The 21,138-nt window shown below is 37.3% G+C and overlaps 1 protein-coding gene and 1 pseudogene across 13 annotated transcripts in view; one reads left to right on the forward strand and one right to left on the reverse strand.

The window, feature by feature from the left end:
- Positions 1 to 21,138, forward strand: part of CD1H11orf80 (chromosome D1 C11orf80 homolog) — a 111,791-nt gene that overhangs the window by 35,047 nt on the left and 55,606 nt on the right. For 2 of the 13 annotated variants that reach the window (XM_045485986.1, XM_045485987.1), the window contains 2 exons: positions 5,327 to 5,392; positions 5,503 to 5,628. The exons of 9 other annotated variants lie outside the window; for them this stretch is intronic. Coding sequence is in view for 1 of the 4 variants with exons in the window: in XM_045485985.1 (XP_045341941.1) it covers positions 13,587 to 13,608 (22 nt within the window). In the remaining 3 variants the exon portion in view is untranslated. Of the gene's footprint in view, positions 1 to 5,326; positions 5,393 to 5,502; positions 5,629 to 13,499; positions 13,609 to 21,138 lie in introns of those variants that run through there. 2 more of the 13 variants (XM_045485988.1, XM_045485985.1) reach the window with 2 other exon arrangements.
- LOC123601971 lies at positions 12,924 to 14,744 on the reverse strand (annotated as a pseudogene).

Here is a 21,138-nt window from a genome sequence, read left to right on the forward strand (position 1 = left end):
TTGTGTATCCCCAGTGTTTAGTCCACTGCTGGCCATATAGTGAGTAGTCAGTAAATGCTTAAAAACATCTAAAAAACATTTGAAATATAAAATATTCGCTTAAATACATGAAATAGCAAAGGATAAATAATAAATAATTATACTCATTTCACAGAATCAACAGATACTGAAATTGTGATATATTTTCTTCAAGCTTTTTAAAAATAACACCTTAAAGATAAAGGTGGAAACTCCTACTCCCTACGTGTTTTAAGTAAGTTTTGAAACGTGCTTATTTGCTATCCATGTATTTTCTTTGGTGAAGTGTATATTCATATCTTTTCCCTATATTTTAATTGGGTTATTTGTTTTCTTATTGAATTTTGAGAGTTTAAAAAAATATATTCTGGATAAACCAGGTAAATGGTTTGAATATATTTTCTCCCAGTCTTTGGCTTGTTCTTTCATTCTTTTAAGTGTCTTTAGCAAAAAAGTTCTTAATTTTTATGAAGTCAGATTTATCTTTTTTTTTTTTTTTTATGGATCATATACTTCTGTTTGAGAGAGGGAGGGAGAGAGATCGATCCATGAACTGAGCTCAAGACCTGAGCCTAAATGAAGAGTTGGATGCTTAATTGACTCAGCCACCCAGGCACCCCTATAGATCATGTTTTTGGTGTCATATCTAAGGAAACTTCACATAGCCTAAAGTCACACAGGTTTTATTCTATACATTCTTCATAAAATTTTTTAATTTTTTATATTTATATAAATCTTTATATATTTATAAATATATATTTTTTAGATTTATAATTTTTATATTTATAAACGGTTTTATATTTAGAATTACATTTATTACATTTGTAATTTGGGTCTGTGACCCATGTTGAGTTAATTTTTTACATATGATGCAAGAATTGGATTGAAGTTTAATTTTTTGCTTATGGGTATCCCAGTTGTTCTACCATCATTTATTGAAAAGACTGTCCTTCTCCACTACCTTGCCTTTGTACTTTTGCTGAAAACTTGATTGACCATATATGTGTGGGTCTATTTCTGGACTTTGAATTCTGTTACTTTGGTCTGTTTGTATTGATTACTGTGACTTTAAAATGGGTCTTCAAGTCCTCCAACTTTGTTCTTTTTTTCAAGTTCATGACATTCATGTTTGTTGTAAGTCCTTGGCATTTCTATCTATTTTAGAATCTACTTGTCAATATCTGCAAAAGCCTGCTGGGATTTTGATTGAGACTGTATTCCATTGATAGCTCAGTTTGGGGGAGAATTAACATCTATCCTAGCAATATTCAGTCTCTTGTTTTAAAAAAAAGTTTATTTTGAGAGAGGGAGAGAGCATGTGCACATGTGCATGTGAGTGGGGGAGGGGCAGAGAGAGAGGGAGAGAGAAAGAATCCCAGTCTTCACACTGCCAACACAGAGCCGGATGTGGGGCCTCAAACTCATGAAGTGTGAGATCGTGACCTGAGCCAAAGTTGGAGGCTTAACCAACTGAACCACCCAGGCACCTCAGCAGTATTCATTCTTCTGATGCATGAACACAGTATATGTATTAATTTCTTAGGTTGTCTTTAATTTCTGTAGTTCTTAGTGTACGAATATTGTACCTTTTTAATCAGATTTAACTCTGAGCATTTAATATTTTTGATGGCTATTGTAAATGATATTTTTGAAATTTTAGATTTCCAATTGTTTATTGCCAATATTTGGAATACAATATATTAGAAGTTGTTTCAGCCTTGCTAAACTATTCTAGTAGCTTTTATGTAGATTCCACAGGATTTTCTACATTGAGGATCATAGCATCTGCAACTAGAGTTTACTTCTTACTTTCCAGTCTGGATACCTTTTATTTCTTTTCTTGCCTTATTGAACTGGCAGATCCTCTAGTGCAATGTTGAATATATGTGGTGAGATCAGACTTTCTCACCTTGTTCTGACCTTAGGATGTCAATTTTTCACCATTAAGTATGCAGGTTATCTATTTTTTCTTGAGTAAGTGTGAGTAGTTTGTGTCTTTCAAGGAATTTGCCCATTTCATTTGTTGTTGAATTTATTGGCATAAAACTGCTCATAATATACCCTTATTATCTTTCTAAACTGTGTAGAATCTCTAGCAATATCATCTCTTTCTCTCCTGATACTGGTAATTTATATTTGTTCTCTCTTTCTCTCTCTTACTCTTTCCCTCCTTCCTACCTTCCTCCCTCCTTCTCTCCCTCTCTCTCTCTCTCTCTCTCTCCCTCTCTCCCTTAATCTGTCTGGCAAGAATCAGGTTCTTTCTGTTGTATTCTTTTTCATTGATTTTTCACTCTGATCTTTTATTCTTTCCTTTCTTCTGCTTGCCTTGGATCTCATTTGCTCTTCTGTTTCTAGTTTTTAAAAGTGGAAGCTGCAATCATTGATTTGAGACCATTCTTTTCTACACTGAATTATGGTGTTCTTTAATATTGTTCTTTTAATAGTGCTAAAGTTTTGAGGGCGTCTGGGTGGCTCAATCAGTTAAGCATTCAACTCTTGACTTCAGTTTGGGTCATGATCTCATGGTTGGTGAGTTCTAGCTACACATCGGGCTCTTTACTGATAGTGTGGTCAGTATGATAGTCTTATTTCCTAAAACTTTAGAATAAATCTTGCTATATGATAAGGTAAATCCCCCCCCTCCTTATTGTTATTTTTCAGAATTGTCTTTGTTTTTTCAAACTGTTACTCTTGTTTGTGAATTTTATAATTTAAGTTCCATGAAAAATCTTGTTGTGGTCTTGTTATTATATTAAATTTATGGATTAATTTGGCAGCAGCATTTTTATAGTATTAAGTGTTTCTATGAATTGATATAGCTTCTCATTTAGAGCTTCTATGAATTGATATAGCTTCTCATTTAGAGCTTTTTAAAAATGTTACTTAATTTTAACTGCCACAACAAGGAGGTAGGCACTATAATCTTCAATAGAAAGATTCTGTAGGAAAACAAGGAGCTTTCCCAAGAGCACATGGTTATTAGTAAAGCCAAAGTTGGCCTGATTCCAGAAACCATTTTGCTACATTTTATTATTCAAAATATTTTCTCCCCATGGGATAATTATACTTCCTGGCCCATTGACATAAAGCTGGGCCATGTAACTTGCTTAGGCCAGTGAAATGCTAGTGGAAGTGATATATGCCACCTCCCAGGAGAAACTTTAAGAGCCAGTGTGTTTTGGTCTTAGTTCCTTTTCTTCTACTCTGAGGCTAGGATGTCTGAAATGGAAGGTATTCCTTTAGCCTGGATTCTACTATGAAGTGGCTCCTTTTTTGCACTTGCCTGGAGTGCTGCAACCTCTTAATTGGTTTCTAGAATTCTCACAAAGGCAATTTGGTATTGTTGTTGAGGCAGTGTCTCCAAAGGGGGGCAAGGACCTGGGACTTTCTCTTCTGCCCTTTGGCTGATGACACTCCTGGTTAGATCCTATTTTATGTTAATACTGTGATTCTTGTCATAGCAAACAGTCTTAGATATATTTTGTTATATATATATATATATATATATATATATATATATATATATATATATATCCCTAGTGTCATAATTTTTGTTGCCATTATGAGTGGTATTCATTGTTTTTCAACATTGCTGAATTGAACTGTTAATTTTGGTAGTTTATTCGTAGATTCTCTTGGGTTCTCTATATGGCCACTTAAATCATCTCTAAATTATGACAACTTTGACTTTTCCTTTTCACTCTTTATATGGCTTACTTCTATTCCTTGTCATATAGAACAGTACTAGTACTGGTTAGAAGACCAGGGGTAATATTATGTATCTGTGGTTTGTCTTCCTTTAATGAGATTAATTAAGTAAATATACTTAAAATTAAGTATATTTACTGTAGTTTTTTGGCACTTGCTTCTTGTCAGGTTGAGGAATCTGTCTTCTTAATTTGCTAGTAGTGTTTGTTATGAATGTGTGTTGTATTTTCTAAAGAGCTTTTTCTATATCTTTTGAGATTATGATATGGTTTTTTAAAAACCATTATTTATTTTGAGAGAGAGAATGAGCAGGGGAGAGGTAGGGAGAGGGGGAGAGAGAATCCCAAGCAGGCTCTGTCCTGTCACCTCGGAGCCTGACACAGGACTTGATCTCCTGAACTGTGAGATCATGACCTGAACTGAAATCAGGAGTCAGACACTTAACCGACTGAGCCACCTAGTTGCCCCTATTTTATGGTTTTTAAAATCTTTATTAATATGATGATTTATAGTGGTAGACATCCATGAAGTTCCATCACAATTTGATCATGAGATTTTTATATATCCTGGATTTAATGTTTTATCTTTGTTCTCAGTGAGATTGATTTCTATTATCCTTGTCCTATTCTGGTAGCAAGATTATACTTGCTTTATAAAATGAGTTGGGTAGGTTTATCCATTTCTGTTCTGGGTTTTTTTAATATGCATTCTTTGAAGATTTGGTAAAGCTAACCTGTAAAAAAAAAATCATTTGAACCTGGCATTTTGAGATGAAGGTAGGTGAAGAGGGAAATACATATTTTTTAATGTTTATTTATTTTTTGAGAGAGAGCATGAGTGAGTGTGGGGGAGGGGCAGAGAGAGGGGGACAGAGGATTTGAAGTGGGCTCTTTGCTGAGGAGAGAACCTGATATGGGGCTCAAACTCATGAACCATGAGATCATGACCTGAGCTGAAGTTGGATGCTTAACTGACTGAGTCACCCAGGATCTCCTAGTAGGAAACACTTTTGATAACTAGTTTGTTTTCTTGGATGACGTTTGGTTTAAGTTTTCTGTTTCTCCCAGAGTCAATTTTGGAGGTACATATATATCTTATAAAAAAAAAATACACAAACACACAGATTATTTACATCTTTTCAATCATTCATCCGATACATACTTACTGAACACCTGCTGTATGGTAGACATTTCATCTTAGTTTTCAAATTAATTGATGTGAAGTCTTTTATGACTTACAAATATTTGTACTTTTATCTCTTTTTGATTTTTTATGTCGTTTTTGTGCCTTTTTCTTGATGGTGGTGATAACACTAATAGCAGACATTTTATTTTAAACAAAAAGGGTAAGTAATTTGTTCAAAGTCACAAAGGTAGTAAATGGTTGAGTGGGATATATGAACCCAGATAGACTGGCTCCAGAAACTGTCTTAACCACTATTCCATAGTATTTTGGTTTACTCTACAGTATGCTGTTTTGCTAGAGCTTTGCTTCCTATATTAGCTTTTCAGATAACAAATTCTCATTTCTGTTCAATGAATGAACAGAAATTAATTTCTCTCTTCCTTTGACAACTTCTTACCTTACTCTCGTACCACAGGTTGAAGAAATCTATCACCTGTATCACGTTTGGTGGTTGAGTTGTTGAGGTTCTTTGAAGAGGCAGGTATAGTTTTGGAAAATGATCGTTTTTTCTCCCTCCATTCTCAGTTTACATCCTTTTTGTTTGGTAACCAGTAGTAGTATCAGGCTCAGCTGCATATTCCTTTGTTATAGACTTGAGTGATCACACTTCCTGACTGGCTTGCTTGGCTGGAAGAGCCTACTGAATATGCAGCAATGGCAACTAGTCTCTGCTTTTTTGAAGTAGTGAATGAAGATCTGACACAACATTTCTGAAAGGTTGCTGACCCTCCATTAAAATGTTCTGCTTTCTATTTCTTTCACTAAAGCATGTCTGGGGTTGTTTTATAATGTGGAAATAATTAGCCAATTTAACTAATAGCATCAGGCCACAGAGCCAACCAAAGAACTTTTCATCTTTTGGCTTAATTAGCTTCATTCTTTAAAATGCTTGATACTGCTGCTGTATTTACTGGTACATTACTTGCAAGCATTATTATAAAGCTATGCTAAAGGACAGAAGTCAGGCCAGTTGCTGGTTTGCTGAGTCTCTTAGAATAAAAAAAACAACATGCAGCCAGATGTCAAATTTAGCCACCGTCAAATGAATTATTTTTATTTTTTAATGTTTATTTAAAAATGTTTAAAATGTTTTATTTATATTTGAGAGCGAGACAGACAGACAGTGCATGAGTGGGGGAGAAGGGCAGAGACAGTGGGAGACACAGAATCTGCAGCAGGCTCCAGGTTCTGAGCTGTCAGCACAGAGTCCAACATGGGGCTCAATCTCATGAACCTGAGCCAAAGTTGGACTCCTAACCAACTGAGCCACCCAGGCACCCCAAATAAATTATTTTTAAAAGGAACTTTTTGTTAACAGAAGCAATATTACCCATTTTAGAATATTGGGAAAATAGAGGAAAGGAAAACATTTCTTGCACAATAAATGTTAGCATTTTATTATATTCTCTTCCAAATTCCCATGTATTTAAAAAGATTTTTTTTAGCATTCAATTTTGAAAGACTAAGAGAGACAGAGCATGAGCAGGGGTGGGGCAGAGAGGGAGAGAGACACACAGGATCCGAAGCAGGCTCCAGACTCTGAGCTGTCAGCACAGAGCCTGACGCAGGCTCGAACTCACAGACCGAGAGATCATGACCTGAGCCGAAGTAGGACGCTTAACCAACTGAGCCACCCAGGTGCCCCTCCCGTGTATTTTTAAAACAGTTGTAATCACAGTATATGCCTAGTTTTGTCCTACTACTTTTTTTTAACTTGACATGCAAGCATTTTTTTCATGTTATGACATAGTCTTCTAGTTATTATTTTTAATGAATAAATTGTCCATAAGATGTATCATAAATTAATATTTTGATATCTGTAGGCATTTAAAAAAAGTTGTGTCAGGTGCCTAGGTGGCTCAGTCATTACACATCTGACTCACGTACAGGTTATGATCTCATGGTTCTTGAGTTTGAGTTGGGTGAGCTCTAGCCCTGCATCAAGTGAGCCCGAGCCCTGCTTTGGGTAAATGCGAGCCCCACTTCAGATGAGCCCTGCTTCTCTCTCTCTCTCTCTCTCTCTCTCTCTCTCTCTGTCTCTCTCTCTGTCTCTCTCTGTGTCTCCTGGGATTCACTCTCCGCCCCCCCCCCGACTCACTTGCGCCCTGCACCTCTCTCTCTCAAAAAAAAAAAAAAAAAGTTGTGTCATGTAACGTAGCATTTGTAAGTGAAGGTATCAACTTATACTTTGCCAGCATTGGGAATTTCAGTTACTTAAAATATTTTAGCCAATTTACTAATTTGTATCTGTTTGAAACTTTTTATAAGTGTTCACTATCTGTACTTTCTTTTTCTCAACTTTCTCCATATCTTTACAGTTAAATTTCTAGTGTGAAATTTAGAATAAATTCAGTTACTAGCTGTGTGCTATGATCTGAATATTTATTTCCCCAAACATTCATATGTTGGAATCTTAATGCTCAACGTGATGGTATTAGGAGAGGGGACCTTTGGGAAGTGCTTAGCTCATGTGGATGGAGTCCTCATGAATGGGATTAGTACCCTTATAACAGAGACCTCACAGAGCTTCCTAGCTCTTTATGCCATGTGAGAATGCAATGACAAGTCTGGAACCTGTAAGAGGGCCCAGAACCCAACTTCAGCTTCCAGAACCATGAGAAATAAATACCTGTTGTTTATAAGCTGCCAAGGTCTGTGATATTTTGTTACAGGAGCCCAAACAGACTTAGATACTATACAATTTGTATTTTTAGGCTTGACACCCTGATGTACAAATCATTGAGATTCATTTCACTATTGTGTGCCATTTTGTTTCAAGATGCACAGTGGCTATGGAATGATAGGTGTAATGTAATGATTTCCTGAATCTTATTTTCTTCTAATACTCTACTGGTACAAGAGTATCCCTGTGGAAGTTCTTGAAGAACTAGAATATTATTTAAAAATGTTCTTTAAATGGGACACCTGGGTGGCTCAGTTGGTTAAGTGTCTGACTCTTGATTTTGGCTCAGGTCATGATCTCATGGTTTGTGAGGTTGAGTCCCAGATCAGGCTCTGTGCTGATGTCATGGAACCTGCTTGGGATTCTCTCTCTCTTCTCTCTCTGCCCCTCTCCTTGCTCACACTCTTTCTCAAACTAAATAAACATCAAAAAAAAAAATCCTTAAACAGCAGCTATTTGTATGATGATGTTCTTTCCCAAAGAGATTAAAATAATAAAAACTAAGTGTCTGTACTGTTACTTTTATTATCAGATTTTATTTTACACTAAATAGGTATATATACCTATACCTATATAGGTATATAGGTCTAAAGCCTATATAGAGTCAGTCAGCTCTGTGCTTTAGAGTCAATCAGCTCTGTGCTAGAACCCTAACTTTTACATGTGATGTGACATGTGTAAACCATTTTTCTCAGTTGTAAAAATGGGGGCAATAATAGAATTCCTATCTCCTAGAATCACACGAATTTAGTTAGATAATATTATAAAGTGTTAGTACAGTGCCCAATACATAGGAAATGCTTAAATAAATATCACCCATTATTAATAATAACATTTAGTTTTACTGTGAATAGTCAGGTTGTGTTCTAAATAATTTCTCTGTTTTGCTCCAAACTTTCTGAAAGGATTTCTTGACTATGTATTACTTGTTTTGGGGAAGCTATCAAAAAACTAAATGGCATCAGTTCACGTTATTTATTGAAACAATCATAACAAGAATAAAAACACTTTGATTTCTCCATACCTTTTATTCTCAAAAAGAAATAATTTATTTTTTTAAATTTCTTTTTATTTACTTATTTTTTCGAGAGAGAGAGAGAGAGAGAGAGAGAGAGAGCATGAGTAGGTAAGAGGGGCAGAGAGTGAGAGAGAGAGAGAGAGAGAATCTTAAACAGACTCCATGTTCAGCTCAGAGCCTGATGCAGGGCTTGATCCCATGAACCTGGGATGACCTGAGATGAAATCAAGAGTTGGATGCTCAACCAACTGACCACTCAGGCGCCCCAGAATAATTTCTGTACATATTAGTTTTCAGATATAGAATGTAAACTGTATAGACTAATAGCTGACAAGAATTTTATTTTTTAAGGTATTCTAGACTTGTCTGCATTTATTTGGTAAATCAAATCCAAGTTCTTTAGTATTTACTCTTTGGGTATTTAAAAATTAATTTTTTCAGGGTGCCTGGGTGGCTAAGTCGGTTGAGCATCCAGGTCATGATCTCACAATTCCTGAGTTCAAGGCCTGCATCAGGCCCCTCCCCAGCTCATGGGCGTGCTCTCTCAAAAATAAATAAATTGTTCTAAAATTATTTTTTTCTTATTTATGAAATATTTTATATGTATGATATAAAACAAAGAATAATGAAAGAAACAAATATTACCTATACTTCTAGAGATAATTAAACATTTAAATATTTTTTCTTAAAGCCTATGTTTATGTATCTAAATATTTATATAAATATCCTATTGCATAGTATATCTTATATTTTTCACTTGGAGTATTTTCTTATTTCATAAGAAGCCTTTGAAAGTATCAGTTAAAAAATCTGGGGTACCTGGGTGGCTCTGTTGGTTAAGTGTCTGACTCCTGATTTTCACTCAGGTCATGGTCTCAGAACTTGTGAGATAGAGTCCCCCACCAGGCCTTGCACTGACAGTGTGGAGCATGCTTGGGATTCTCTCTCTCTGCCCCTCCCCCTGCTCTGTCTCTCAAAATAAACAAATAAACTTAAATCATAGCAGAGGTCCTAGTCAATGTAATAAAGCAAGAAAAATAAAAGGCATAGAAGTTGGGAAGGCATAAGTAAAACTGTCTTTATTTACAAATGAAATGATTATGTACAAAATTCTAGGGAATCTGCAAAATAAATATTAGAAGAAACGTATTTAGCAAGGTCATAGGATATAAAGTCTATAAGCAAAAAATTAATATACTAGCAGCAAACAACTGGAAAAAAAAAAAACAGTTTCAGGGCACCTGTCTGGCTCAGTCAGTGAGGCATGTGACTCTTGATCTAGGGGTTGCGAGTTCAAGACCCATGTTGGGTGTAGAGCTTACTTTAAAAAGATAAGTTCCATTGATAATAGCATCAAGAAACATAAAACACTTAGGGATAAATTTAATGTAAAAATAAGTTCTCTATGCTGAAAACTATAAAACACTGTTGAGAGAAATTAAACAATAAATGGAGAGAGATACTATTGGAAGATTGGAAGATTCAGTATTGCTAAGATGTCTGTTCTTCCCAAGTTGATCTCGGAATTCAACACAATCATAGTATTAGCAGACTTTTTGTAGAAATTGACAAACTGGTTAAAAAATTTATAAGGATGAATAAGCATTTTTAGCAAGGCTGTAGGATATAAGGTTAATGTACAAAAGTCCATTTGTTTTTTATACACCAACAATGAATAAGTGGCATTTTAAATTAAAAATATATTACTGTTGGGATGCCTGGGTGGCTCAGTCGGTTAAATGTCCAACTTTGGCTCAGGTCACGATCTCACAGTTTGTGGGTTCAAGCCCCACGTCAGGCTCTGTGCTGACAGCTCAGAGCCTAGAGCCTGCTTCTGATTCTGTCTCCCTCTCTTTCTGCCCCTCCCCCACTTGTGCGCTTGCTCGCTCTCTCTCTCAAAAAATGAATAAATGATAAAAAATTTTTAAAAAATATATTACTGCTTACATTATCACTGCCAAAATGAAATACTTAGGTGTAAAGTAAAAAAAAAAATGTATAAGATCTATATGAGGAAATATATAAAGTTTTGATGTAAGATATCAAAGAACTAAAAATAAGTGGAAGAGATGTTCCATGTCCTGGATAGGAAGATTCAGTATTGGCAAGATGTCAGTTCTTCCCAGTTTGTATAGTTCCAATGCAATCCCAGTCATAATCCCAGTGAGTTATTTTGTGAATATTGACAAGCTGATTCTAAAGTTTATATGGAGAGACCAAAGACCCAGAATAGCCAACTCAGTATTAAAGGAGAAGAACAAAGTCAGAGAACTGGCACTACTTGACTTCAGGACTTACTATAAAGCTGCATTAATCAGGGTAGTGTGGTGATGGTGAAAAAATAGACAAATAGATCAGTGGAATTGAATAGGGAGACCAGAAATAGAGCCCTAACAGAGAGCTCACATAAATATAGTCAACTGATCTTTGACAAAGAAGTAAAGGCACTACAATGGAGCAAAGATAGTCTTTTCAACAAATGGTACTGGAACAACTAGACACTCACATGCAAAAAGATGAATCTAGACATGTATTACACCTTTATAAAAATTAACTCAAAATGGATCGTAATGTAAAACACAAAACTGTAGAACTCATGGAAGAAAATGTAGGTGACTTTGGGTATAGAGATGACTTTTTACATACAAGAACAAAGAAATGATCCATGGAAGAAATAATGGATAAGCTGGGCCTTATTAAAATTAAAAAGTTCTGCTCTGTAGAGATAACACCAAGAGAATGAGAAGGCAAGCCACAGACTGGGAGATATTTGCAAAGACACATCTGATTAAAGGATTGCTATCCAAAATATAAAATAACTTTTAATAAGAAAACAACCCATTTAAAGGAATGGGCAGATCCTCCTCCACTTGCGCTCTTTCTCTCTCAAAAATAAATAAACAATAAATTTTTTTTTTTAATGGGCAGAAGACCTGTATAGGTATCTTACCAAAGAAGATAAACAGATTGCAAGTAAATACATGAAAAGATGCTCTACATCATGTTGTTTAGGGAATTGCAAATGAAAACCATGAGATACCACTACACACCTGTTAGAATAGCCAAAATCCAGAACACTGATAGCAAATGCTAGCAAAGATTTGGAACATTGGAACTCTCATTCATTGTTGCAGCCACTTTGGAAGACAGTTTTGCAGTTTCCTACAAAATTAAATATACTCTTACAATATGATCCAGTAATCAGTCATGCTCTTTGGTATTTACCCAAATGAATTGAAAACTTACGTCCACATAAAAGCCTGTGCATGGATGTTTATATAGAAGCTTTCTTCCTAATCGTCAAAACTTGGAAGCAACAAGATCTCCTTCAGCAGATAAGTAGATAAACTATATATATCTAAACAGTAGAATATTATTCAGCACTAAGATGAGCTATCAAGCCATAAAAATATATGGATGAAACTTAAGTGCATGTTACTGAGTAAAAGAAACCTATCCAAAAAGGCTACAAGCTGCATTATTCCAAGTATATGACATTTTGGAAAAGGTAAAACCATGAAGACTATAAAAGGATTCATGGTTGCCAGGGGTTGAAGGGAAGCAGAGATGAATAGGGAAAGCACAGAAGATTTTCAGGGCAGTGAAACTATTCTTTGTAATCCTATAATGATGGATACATATATGTTAATCAAAACCCATAGGATGGATAACACTAGGAATAAATCCTGTGGACTTATGGTGATGATGATATGTCAGTTCATTAACTTCATTGATTATACTATAGTGGAAGAGGTTGTGTTTGTATGGGGACAGAGGTATATGAGAATTCTTTGTATCTTCCCTCAACTTTTCCCTCAAAACTGCTGTAAAAAAATAAAGGTTATTCATTTAAACATTTTTAATTCCATTATAATTAACATATAGTTTTAATTCCATTATAATTAACATATTAGTTTCAAGTAGACAGCCTAGTGATTCAACAATTCTGTGTATTACTCAGGTAGTGCTCATCATGATAAGTGTACTCTTAACCCCCTCTCCCTATTTCACCCATTCGCCCCATCCACCTCCCCTCTGGTAATCATTTTGTTCTCTATATTTAAGAATATGTTTTTTTGTTTAAGAATCTTTTTCTCTTTGTTCATTTGTTTTCTTGAATTCCACATCTGAGTGAATTCATATGGTATTTGCCCTTTTCAGTCTGACTTATTTCACTTAGCATTATACTGTCTGGATTCATCTATATTGTTGCAAATGGCAAGATTTCATTCTTTTCTATGGTTGAGTAATATTCCAGTGTGTGTGTGTGTGTGTGTGTGTGTATCTCCCGTCTTTTTTTTTTTTTTTTCTCATTAAGCTTCTATTTTAATGGGTTTCAAAATTCCGTGACAGAATTTTGGTCAAGTTGTTTCTATTAAGAAGTACTGATTTTAAAAACTAATAACTTAAAACTGTCACACACACACACACACACACACACACACACACACACACACACACACCCAAGTGATCGACAAAACATTCTCTTTTCCTTCTGAAGGTTTTATAATGCATTGTTACCATTAATGAGTCTTTTACTATTAAATGGCCAATTGACACAAACAGTTCTGAGACTGTTCTTCCACCACTGATTTAAGGCTGGGATGACTGGTATTCAGGATAATATTCATTTAGCCTTTTGAGCTTTTGGAACAGACTTGGTGACTTTGCCAGCTCCAGCTACCTTCTTGTCCACTGCTTTGATGACACCCATAGCAGCCATCTGTCTCATATCACAAACAGCAGAAGAGCTCAGAGAAGGATAGAGAAGTTCTCAACACTCATAGACTTGCCAGGAACCATATCAACAATGGAAGCATCACCAGATTTCAAGAACTTCGGAACCATTTTGTAACTTTTTTCCAGAATGATGATCAATCTCCTTTGGCTCAGTGAACAGCTAAGTGACAATCCAGCCCAGGTGTATATCCATCACTGATTTGGTCTGGATGGTTCAAGATAATCACCTGAGCCATGAAGCCAGCTGCTTCCATTGGTAGGTCATTTTTGTTATCGCCAGCCACATTGCCACAATGAACATCTTTGGCAGATATGTTCTTGACATTGAAACCCACATTGTCCCCAGGAAGAGTGTCACTCAGAGTTTCATGGTATGTTTCAACAGACTTTACTTCAGTTGTGTAACATTGACTGGAGCAAAGGTGACCACCATGTCAGGTTTAAGAATACCAGTCTCCACTCGGCCCACAGGGACAGTACCAATACCATCAATTTTGTAGACATCTGGAGAGGAAGACGCAAGGGCTTGTCAGTTGGTTGAGTTGGTGGCAGAATGCAATCCAGAGCTTCAAGAAGTGTGGTTCTACTGGCCTTGCCATCTTTGTGGGTGACTTTCCATCCCTTGAACCAAGGCATGTTAGGACTTGGCTCCAGCACGTTTTCATCGTTCCAACCAGAAATTGTAATAAATGCTACTGTGTCGGGGTTGTAGCCAATTTTCTTAATGTAGGTGCTGACTTCCTTATTATTTCCTCATATCTCCTGGCTGTAAGGTGGCTCAGTAGAATCCACTTTGTTAACACCAATAATAAGTTATTTTACACCCAATGTGTAACATGCTCACAGGTCTGCCCATTCTTGGAGATACTGCTCCAAATTTACCAACACCAGCAGCAACACTCAGGACAGCACAGTCAGCCTGAGATGTGCCTGTAATAATGTTTTTTATAAAGTCTCTGTGTCCTGGGGCATCAATGATGGTCACATAACACTTGCTGGTCTTGAATTTCTACAGGGAGATATCAATGGTGATACCATGTTCACATTCAGCTTTCAGTTTATCCAAGACCCATGCGTACTTGAAGGAGCTCTTTCCCATCTCAATAGCCTCCCTCTCAAATTTTTCAATAGGTTTTTTGTTGATCCCATCACATTTGTAGATCAGATGACCAGTAGTGGTAGACCTACCTGAATCTGTGTGTCCATTGACGATGATGATGATAGGAGTATTTTTCTTTCCCATTTTGGTTTAGGTTTAGCCGTGGTTTTCATGACACCTGTGTTCTGGCTGTAAACCTGTTGCAAAAAATATATATCACATCTTTATGCATTCACATATCTATGGACTCTTGGGTTGCTTCCATATCTTGGCTATTGTAAATAATGCTGTAATAAACGTAGGGGTAAATATATCTTTTTTAATTAATGTTTTCATGGGGTTTTTTTGGTAAGTAGTGGAATTACTGGATAATATGGTAATTCTATCATGAATTTTTTAAGGAACCACTGTACTGATTTCCACAGTGGCTACACTAGTTGGCATTCCTCACCAGCAATGCACGAGAGTTCCTTTTTCTCCACATCCTTGCCAACACTTGTTTCTTGTGTTTTTCATTTTAGCCATTCTGACAGGTGTGTGGCGATACCTCATTGTAGTTTTGATTTGCATTTCCCCGATGATGAGTGATGTTGAGCATTTTTTCATGTCTCTGCTGATCACCTGTAATCCTTCCTCAGAGAAATGTCTGTGCATGTCTTCTGTCCATTTTTCGGTTGGAGTATTTGTTTTTTGAGTGTTGAGTTGTATAAGTTGAGTTGTATAAGTTCTTTATATATTTTGGATACTAACCCTTTATTGGATATGACATTTGCAAATATCTTCTCTCATTCAGTAGTAGTCTTTTAGTTTTGTTGATTGTCTCCTTTGCTGTGCAGAAGCTTTTTATTTTGATGTAGTCCCAATAATTTATTTTTGCTTTTGTTTCCTTTGCCTCAGGAGACATATCTAGAAAAATGTTGCTATGGGTGATGTCAGAGAAATTACTGCATGTGCTCTCTTCTAGGATTTTTATGGTTTCAGGTCTCACATTTAGGTCTTTAATTCATTTTGGGTCTATTTTTATGTATGGAGAAAGTGGTCCAGTTTCATTTTTTCACATGTAGCTGTTCAGTTTTCCTAACACCATTTGTTGAAGAGACCGTCTTTTTCCTATTGCTTATTTTTGCTTTCTTTGTTGAAGATTAATTGACCCTATATAATCATGGGTTTATTTCTTTTTAAATAGAGGTTTAATTTTTTAAATTTTTTATTTTTGAGAGAGAGAGTGTGTGTGTGCATGAGTGTGGGAGGGGCAGAGAGCAAGGGAGACACAGAATCTGAAGCAGACTCCAGGGTCTGAGCTGTCAGCACAGAGCCTGATGTGGGGTTTGAACTCATGGACCATGAGATCATGACCTGAGCCAAAGTCAGATGCTTAAATGACTAAGCCACCCAAGTGCCTCAATCATGGGTTTATTTCTGGGTTCTCTATTCTGTTCTATTGATCTGTGTGTCTGTTTTTGTGCCAGTATCATACTGTTTTGATTACTGCAGCTTTGTAATATAACTTGAAGTGTGGGATTGTGACACCTCACCTCCAATTTTGTTTTTCTTTAAGATTGCTTTGGCTATTCAGGGTCTTTTGTGGTTCCATACAAATTTTAGGATTATTTGTTCTAGTTCTGTGAAGAATGCCTATGGTACTTTGATAGGGATTGCATTAAATCTGTAGATTGCTTTTTGTACTATAGACATTTTAACAATGTTCTCTCAGTCCACGAGCATGGAATATCTTTCCACTTGTTTGTGTCATCTTCAGTTTCTTTCATCAGTGTTTTATTGTTTTAAGAGTACAAGTATTTAATCTCCTTGGTTAAGTTTATTCTTATGTGTTTTATTATTTTCAGTGTAATTGTAAATGGGACTATTTTCTTAATATCTCCTTCTGCTACTTCATTATTAGTGTATAGAAATACAAAGGATTTTTGTATATTGTTTTGTATCTTGTGACCTTACTGAATAGATGTATCAGTTCTAGTAGTGTTTTGGTGAAGTCTTTACTATAAAATAAAACATCATGGTGGCATCCATCCTCTTCTGTGTTTCTTGGTATGGACCTGCTTGGGTTGATTTTGTTGGGGGCTCTCTGTGCCTTGGATTTCTGTTTCCTTCCTCATATTCAGGAAGTTTTCAGCTATAATTTCTTCAAATAAATGTTCTGCCACCTTTTTTCTCCTCCTCCTAGGACCCCTGTAATGTGAATGTTATTATACTTGACAGTATTTCTGAGTTCCCTTAAGCCTATTTTCATTTTTTATTATTTCTTTTCTCTCTTTTGTTCAGCTTGATTGCTTTCTATTACTCTTCTCCAGGTCACTTATCCATTCTTCTGCTTCCTCTGGTCTGTTAATTATTCCCTCTGATATATTTTTAGTTTTAATTATTGAGTTCTTTACCTCTGGTTGGTTCTTTTTTATGTTGTCTATCTCTTTTTTTTTAATTTTTTTTTCAACGTTTATTTATTTTTGGGACAGAGAGAGACAGAGCATGAACGGGGGAGGGGCAGAGAGAGAGGGAGACACGGAATCGGAAGCAGGTTCCAGGCTCTGAGCCATCAGCCCAGAGCCCGATGCGGGCTCGAACTCACAGACCGCAAGATTGACCTGAGCTGAAGTCGGATGCTTAACCAACTGAGCCACCCAGGTGCCCCTATGTTGTCTATCTCTTTGTTGAGAGTCTCACTGAAGTTCTCTGTTTTTTCCACCAAGTCCAGTGAGTATCTTTATGACCATTACTTTAAATTCTCTATCAGGCATATTACTTACCTCCATTTTGTTTAGCTCTTTTGCTGTGATGTTTTCCTGTTCTTTAATTGGGGACATATTCTTATGTCTTCTCATTTTGTCTTACTCCTTGTGTCTGTTTCTGTGTGTTAGGAAAGTCAGCTATATCTCCTGCTCTTGAAATTAGTGGCCTTATGAAGAAGAGGTCCTGTAGTGGCCTGTAGTGCAATGTCCTCTGTTCACCAGAACCTGGGGTGTCTCCTGTATGCTGCATGTGCCCTGCTTTTGTGGCCAAGCTGCATTTGCCTTCAGTCCAATCTTCTGCAATGGCTCTCTTTGTTGTGGGCAGATTTTGGTCCCTGTGTTGTTAGTGGGCCATGGTGGAGCCACACTGGGTTTGAATTGAGTCAGACCAGGGTTTTACCAAAGCTATGGTAGCACCGAACTGTAGGGCACTTTCCCTGTGTTGTCCTCTGAGAAGCTTTCATTGGTGGGTAGGGCCTGCAGTCAGACCCGATGTCTCCCCCAACCCACTGCTAGGGCCACAGTCAGACTGGTGTGTGTGGTTATCTTCCCCTCACTTCGGGGCAGGAGTCACTTTGGAGTTGTGCTGGCCCCTGTAAGGGCTGCTTGCGCACTGCCAGGCTTGTGGCACTGCTCTGGATGGGTTCCTGCCAAGGATTGTTGGAGGGAGTGTGTCTACAAGAGAATGCAGGGGCAGGGCCCACAGTGCTAGCAAGTTCTGCCAGTCTGCTGCAGGAGGGGGCTTGCACCCACTGGGGAAAACTCCTGCCCAGGCTAGGATGGAGGGGGGTGTTTCCTGCTGAAGGAAAACCCTAAGGAAAACCCTAAGGACGGAGCACACTGTTAACAAGCTAGGTGGAGAGTGTTTGCTCTGCACTGGTTCTTACAGGAGTCTCTATATCTAGGGTGGGGTATAGGGGAGGGAAATGGTGCTTGCCAGCTCTTTTATTCTTGGAGAAGTCTCCCTCTCTTCATACCTCTCCCCAGGTATTTTTCAAGCTGCTGCTTCCATGCTGTATCTCAGCAGGGCTATTTGTTGTGCTGTCTCTTTAAGGATGGGGACTCAGTTTCCTATCCCTTCCAGCTCTCCCAGAGCCCAGCTGCTGATTTTTAAAGTGCCAGGTGTCAAGCCCCACTGATTGTAATAACTTGTGAAGTTAGGCCCTTCTAGTTTTCAAACCCGAATGTTATGGGGATTTGTCTTGTCAGTTTGGGTCCTCTGTGACTGGGGTGCCTGATGTGGGGTCTGCTCCTCTCCTCTCTCCATGCCCTGGTGTTCCTCCCTCCTGTGGACAGCGCTGTGGGTCATTTTGTCTCCTTACTGTGTTTCTGCACTTCCTACCCTCTTCTATGTGGCCTTTTGTCTACATTTATCTGTCCGTGCTGCTAGTGTTCAGATCATTTTCTGAGTTATTTACACTGATGTGGGTGTTATCTAGGTGTATCTGTGGGACAAGGTAAGCCTAGTCTCCTCCTACTCTGCCGTCTCCCCCAGAAGTCTCCAAAGGTTATTAATTTTTAATTAATTAAAAAATTTTTTTTTCTTGAGTGAGAGAGAATGTGCCTGCGCATGAGTGCAAGAGGGGCAGGGAAAAACAGGGAAAATATTATATGGAAATGGAAAGGATCTAGGATAATTAAAAGAATCTTAAAAAAGAAGAACATTACTGGAGGACTTAACTTACCCAACAGAATATTTTCTAGAAAGCTACAATAGTTAAGACAGTATTGAATTGGCATAAAGACAGAAAAATGGGGAAAAAATGGAGTCCAGAAATAGGCCCATACTTATATGGCTACTTGATTTTTTTTATAAAAGCATCAAAATAATCCAACAAGGAACATTTTTTAAATTGAGGTATAATTGATATATTAGTTTCAGGTATATAACATAATGATGTGACATTTGCATACATTGTGAAATGATCGTTGCAATAAGTCTAACATCCATCACCATACATAGATACAAATTTTTTTCTTATGGTAACTTGTAAGATCTCTTTTTTTGGCAACTTTAAATGTGTAATACAATATTAGTAACTATAGTCACCATGGTGAACTTTACATTCCCTTGACTTACTTTATAACTGGAAGTTTATACCTTTTGACCCCTTTACCTCCTCCACCCCCACTACCAGGAGCCACCAATATGTTCTCTGTATCTATAAGCTCATTTTTTCTTTTAGATTCTACGTATAAGTGAGATCAAATGGTATTTGTCCTTTTCTGACTTACTTCACTTAGCATAATGCCTTCAAGGTTCATCTGTGTTGTCACTAAGGGCAAGATTTCATTTTTATTTATTTTTTTAATAATTTTTGTAATGTTTACTTATTTATTTTGAGAGACAGCGTGAGAGAGCAGGGGAGGGGCGAGAGAGAGGATGAGAGAGAATGCCAAGTAGGCTCTGCATTGTTAGTGCAGAGCCCCCTGCTGGGCTTGATCTCATGAACCGTGAGATCATGATCTGAGAAGAAATCAAGAGTCAGATGCTTAACCTACTGAGTCACCTTGGTGCCCAAGATTTCGTTTTTCTAAAGGCTGAATAATATTCCATTGTATATATACATGCCACATTTCCTTAAAAAAAAATTTTTTTTTTTTGAGAAAGTGAGCATGAACAGGAGAGGGGCAGAGGGAGAGAGAGGGAGAGAATCTTAAGCACGCTACCACCCAGTGCGGAGCCTGTGGCGGGGCTCAGTCTCACCACCATAAGATCCTGACCTGAGCCGAAATCAAGAGTTGGGTGCTTAACTGACTGAGCCACCCAGGGGCCCCAACATTTTCTTTATCCATTGATTCATTAGTGGAAACAGGTTGTTTCCATGTCTTGGCCATTGTAAATAATGTTGCAGTGAACATGGGGGTGCATATGTCTTTTCAAGTTAGTGTTTTTGTTGTCTTTAGATATATACCAAGAAGTGGAGTTGCTGGGTCATATGGTAGTTATAGTGTTAATTTTCTGAGGAGCCTCCGTACTGTTTTTTCATAGTGGTTTCATAGGAAGGTTACATCCTTCCCAACAGTGCACAAGGTTCATTTTTCTCCACATCCTCACCAACACTTTATTATTTCTTTTTGCTATTGGTTTGTATGAGTTCTTTATATATTACAGATATGAACTCCTTTTATCATATACATGAATTGCAAATTTTTCTCACATTTATTAGTAAGTTGCCTTTTCATTTTGTTGATGGTTTCCTTAGCTCTGCAGAAGCTTTTTAGCTTGATGTAGTCTCATTTGTTTATTTTTATTTTTGTTGCCTTTGTTTTTGGTGTCAAATCCAAAAATTAATCACCAAGACCAATGTCAAGGAGCTTCCTGTCTGTTTTCTTCTAGGAGTTTTGTGATTTCAGGTCTTACATTCATGGTCTTTAATCCTTTTTTGTTTTTTAAGTTTATTTTGAGAAAGACAGCACAAGTGGGAGAGGGGCAGAGAGAGAGGGAGACAGAGAATCCCAAGAAGGTTCCACGCTGTCAGTGCAGAGCCCGATGTGGGGCTCAAACTCATGAAACTGTGAGATTGTGACCTGAGCCAAAACCAAGAGTCAGACTGAGCCACCCAGGGGCCCCTGGTCTTTAATCCATTTTGAGTTAATTTTTATGTATGGTGTAAGATAGCGGTCCAGTTTCATTCTTTTGCAGAATATTTATATTTTTAATTTGCAAATAATTTTAGACTTACAGAAGAGTTGCAAAAACAGAACAAAGAATTCTTGTACATCTTTCATCCACTTTTCCCTGTAATATATATTTTTAATGTTTATTTATTTTTGACAAAGCGAGAGAGACAGAGCATGAACAGCGGAGAGGCAGAGAGAGAGGGAGACACAGAATCTGAAGCAGGCTCAAGGCTCAGGGCTGTCAGCACAGGGCCTGACGTGGGGCTCAAACTCACAGACTGTGAGATCATGACCTGAGCTGAAGTCAGACGCTCAA

The sequence above is a fragment of the Leopardus geoffroyi genome, chromosome D1, assembly GCF_018350155.1.
Source record: "Leopardus geoffroyi isolate Oge1 chromosome D1, O.geoffroyi_Oge1_pat1.0, whole genome shotgun sequence".
Lineage (NCBI taxonomy): Eukaryota > Metazoa > Chordata > Mammalia > Carnivora > Felidae > Leopardus > Leopardus geoffroyi.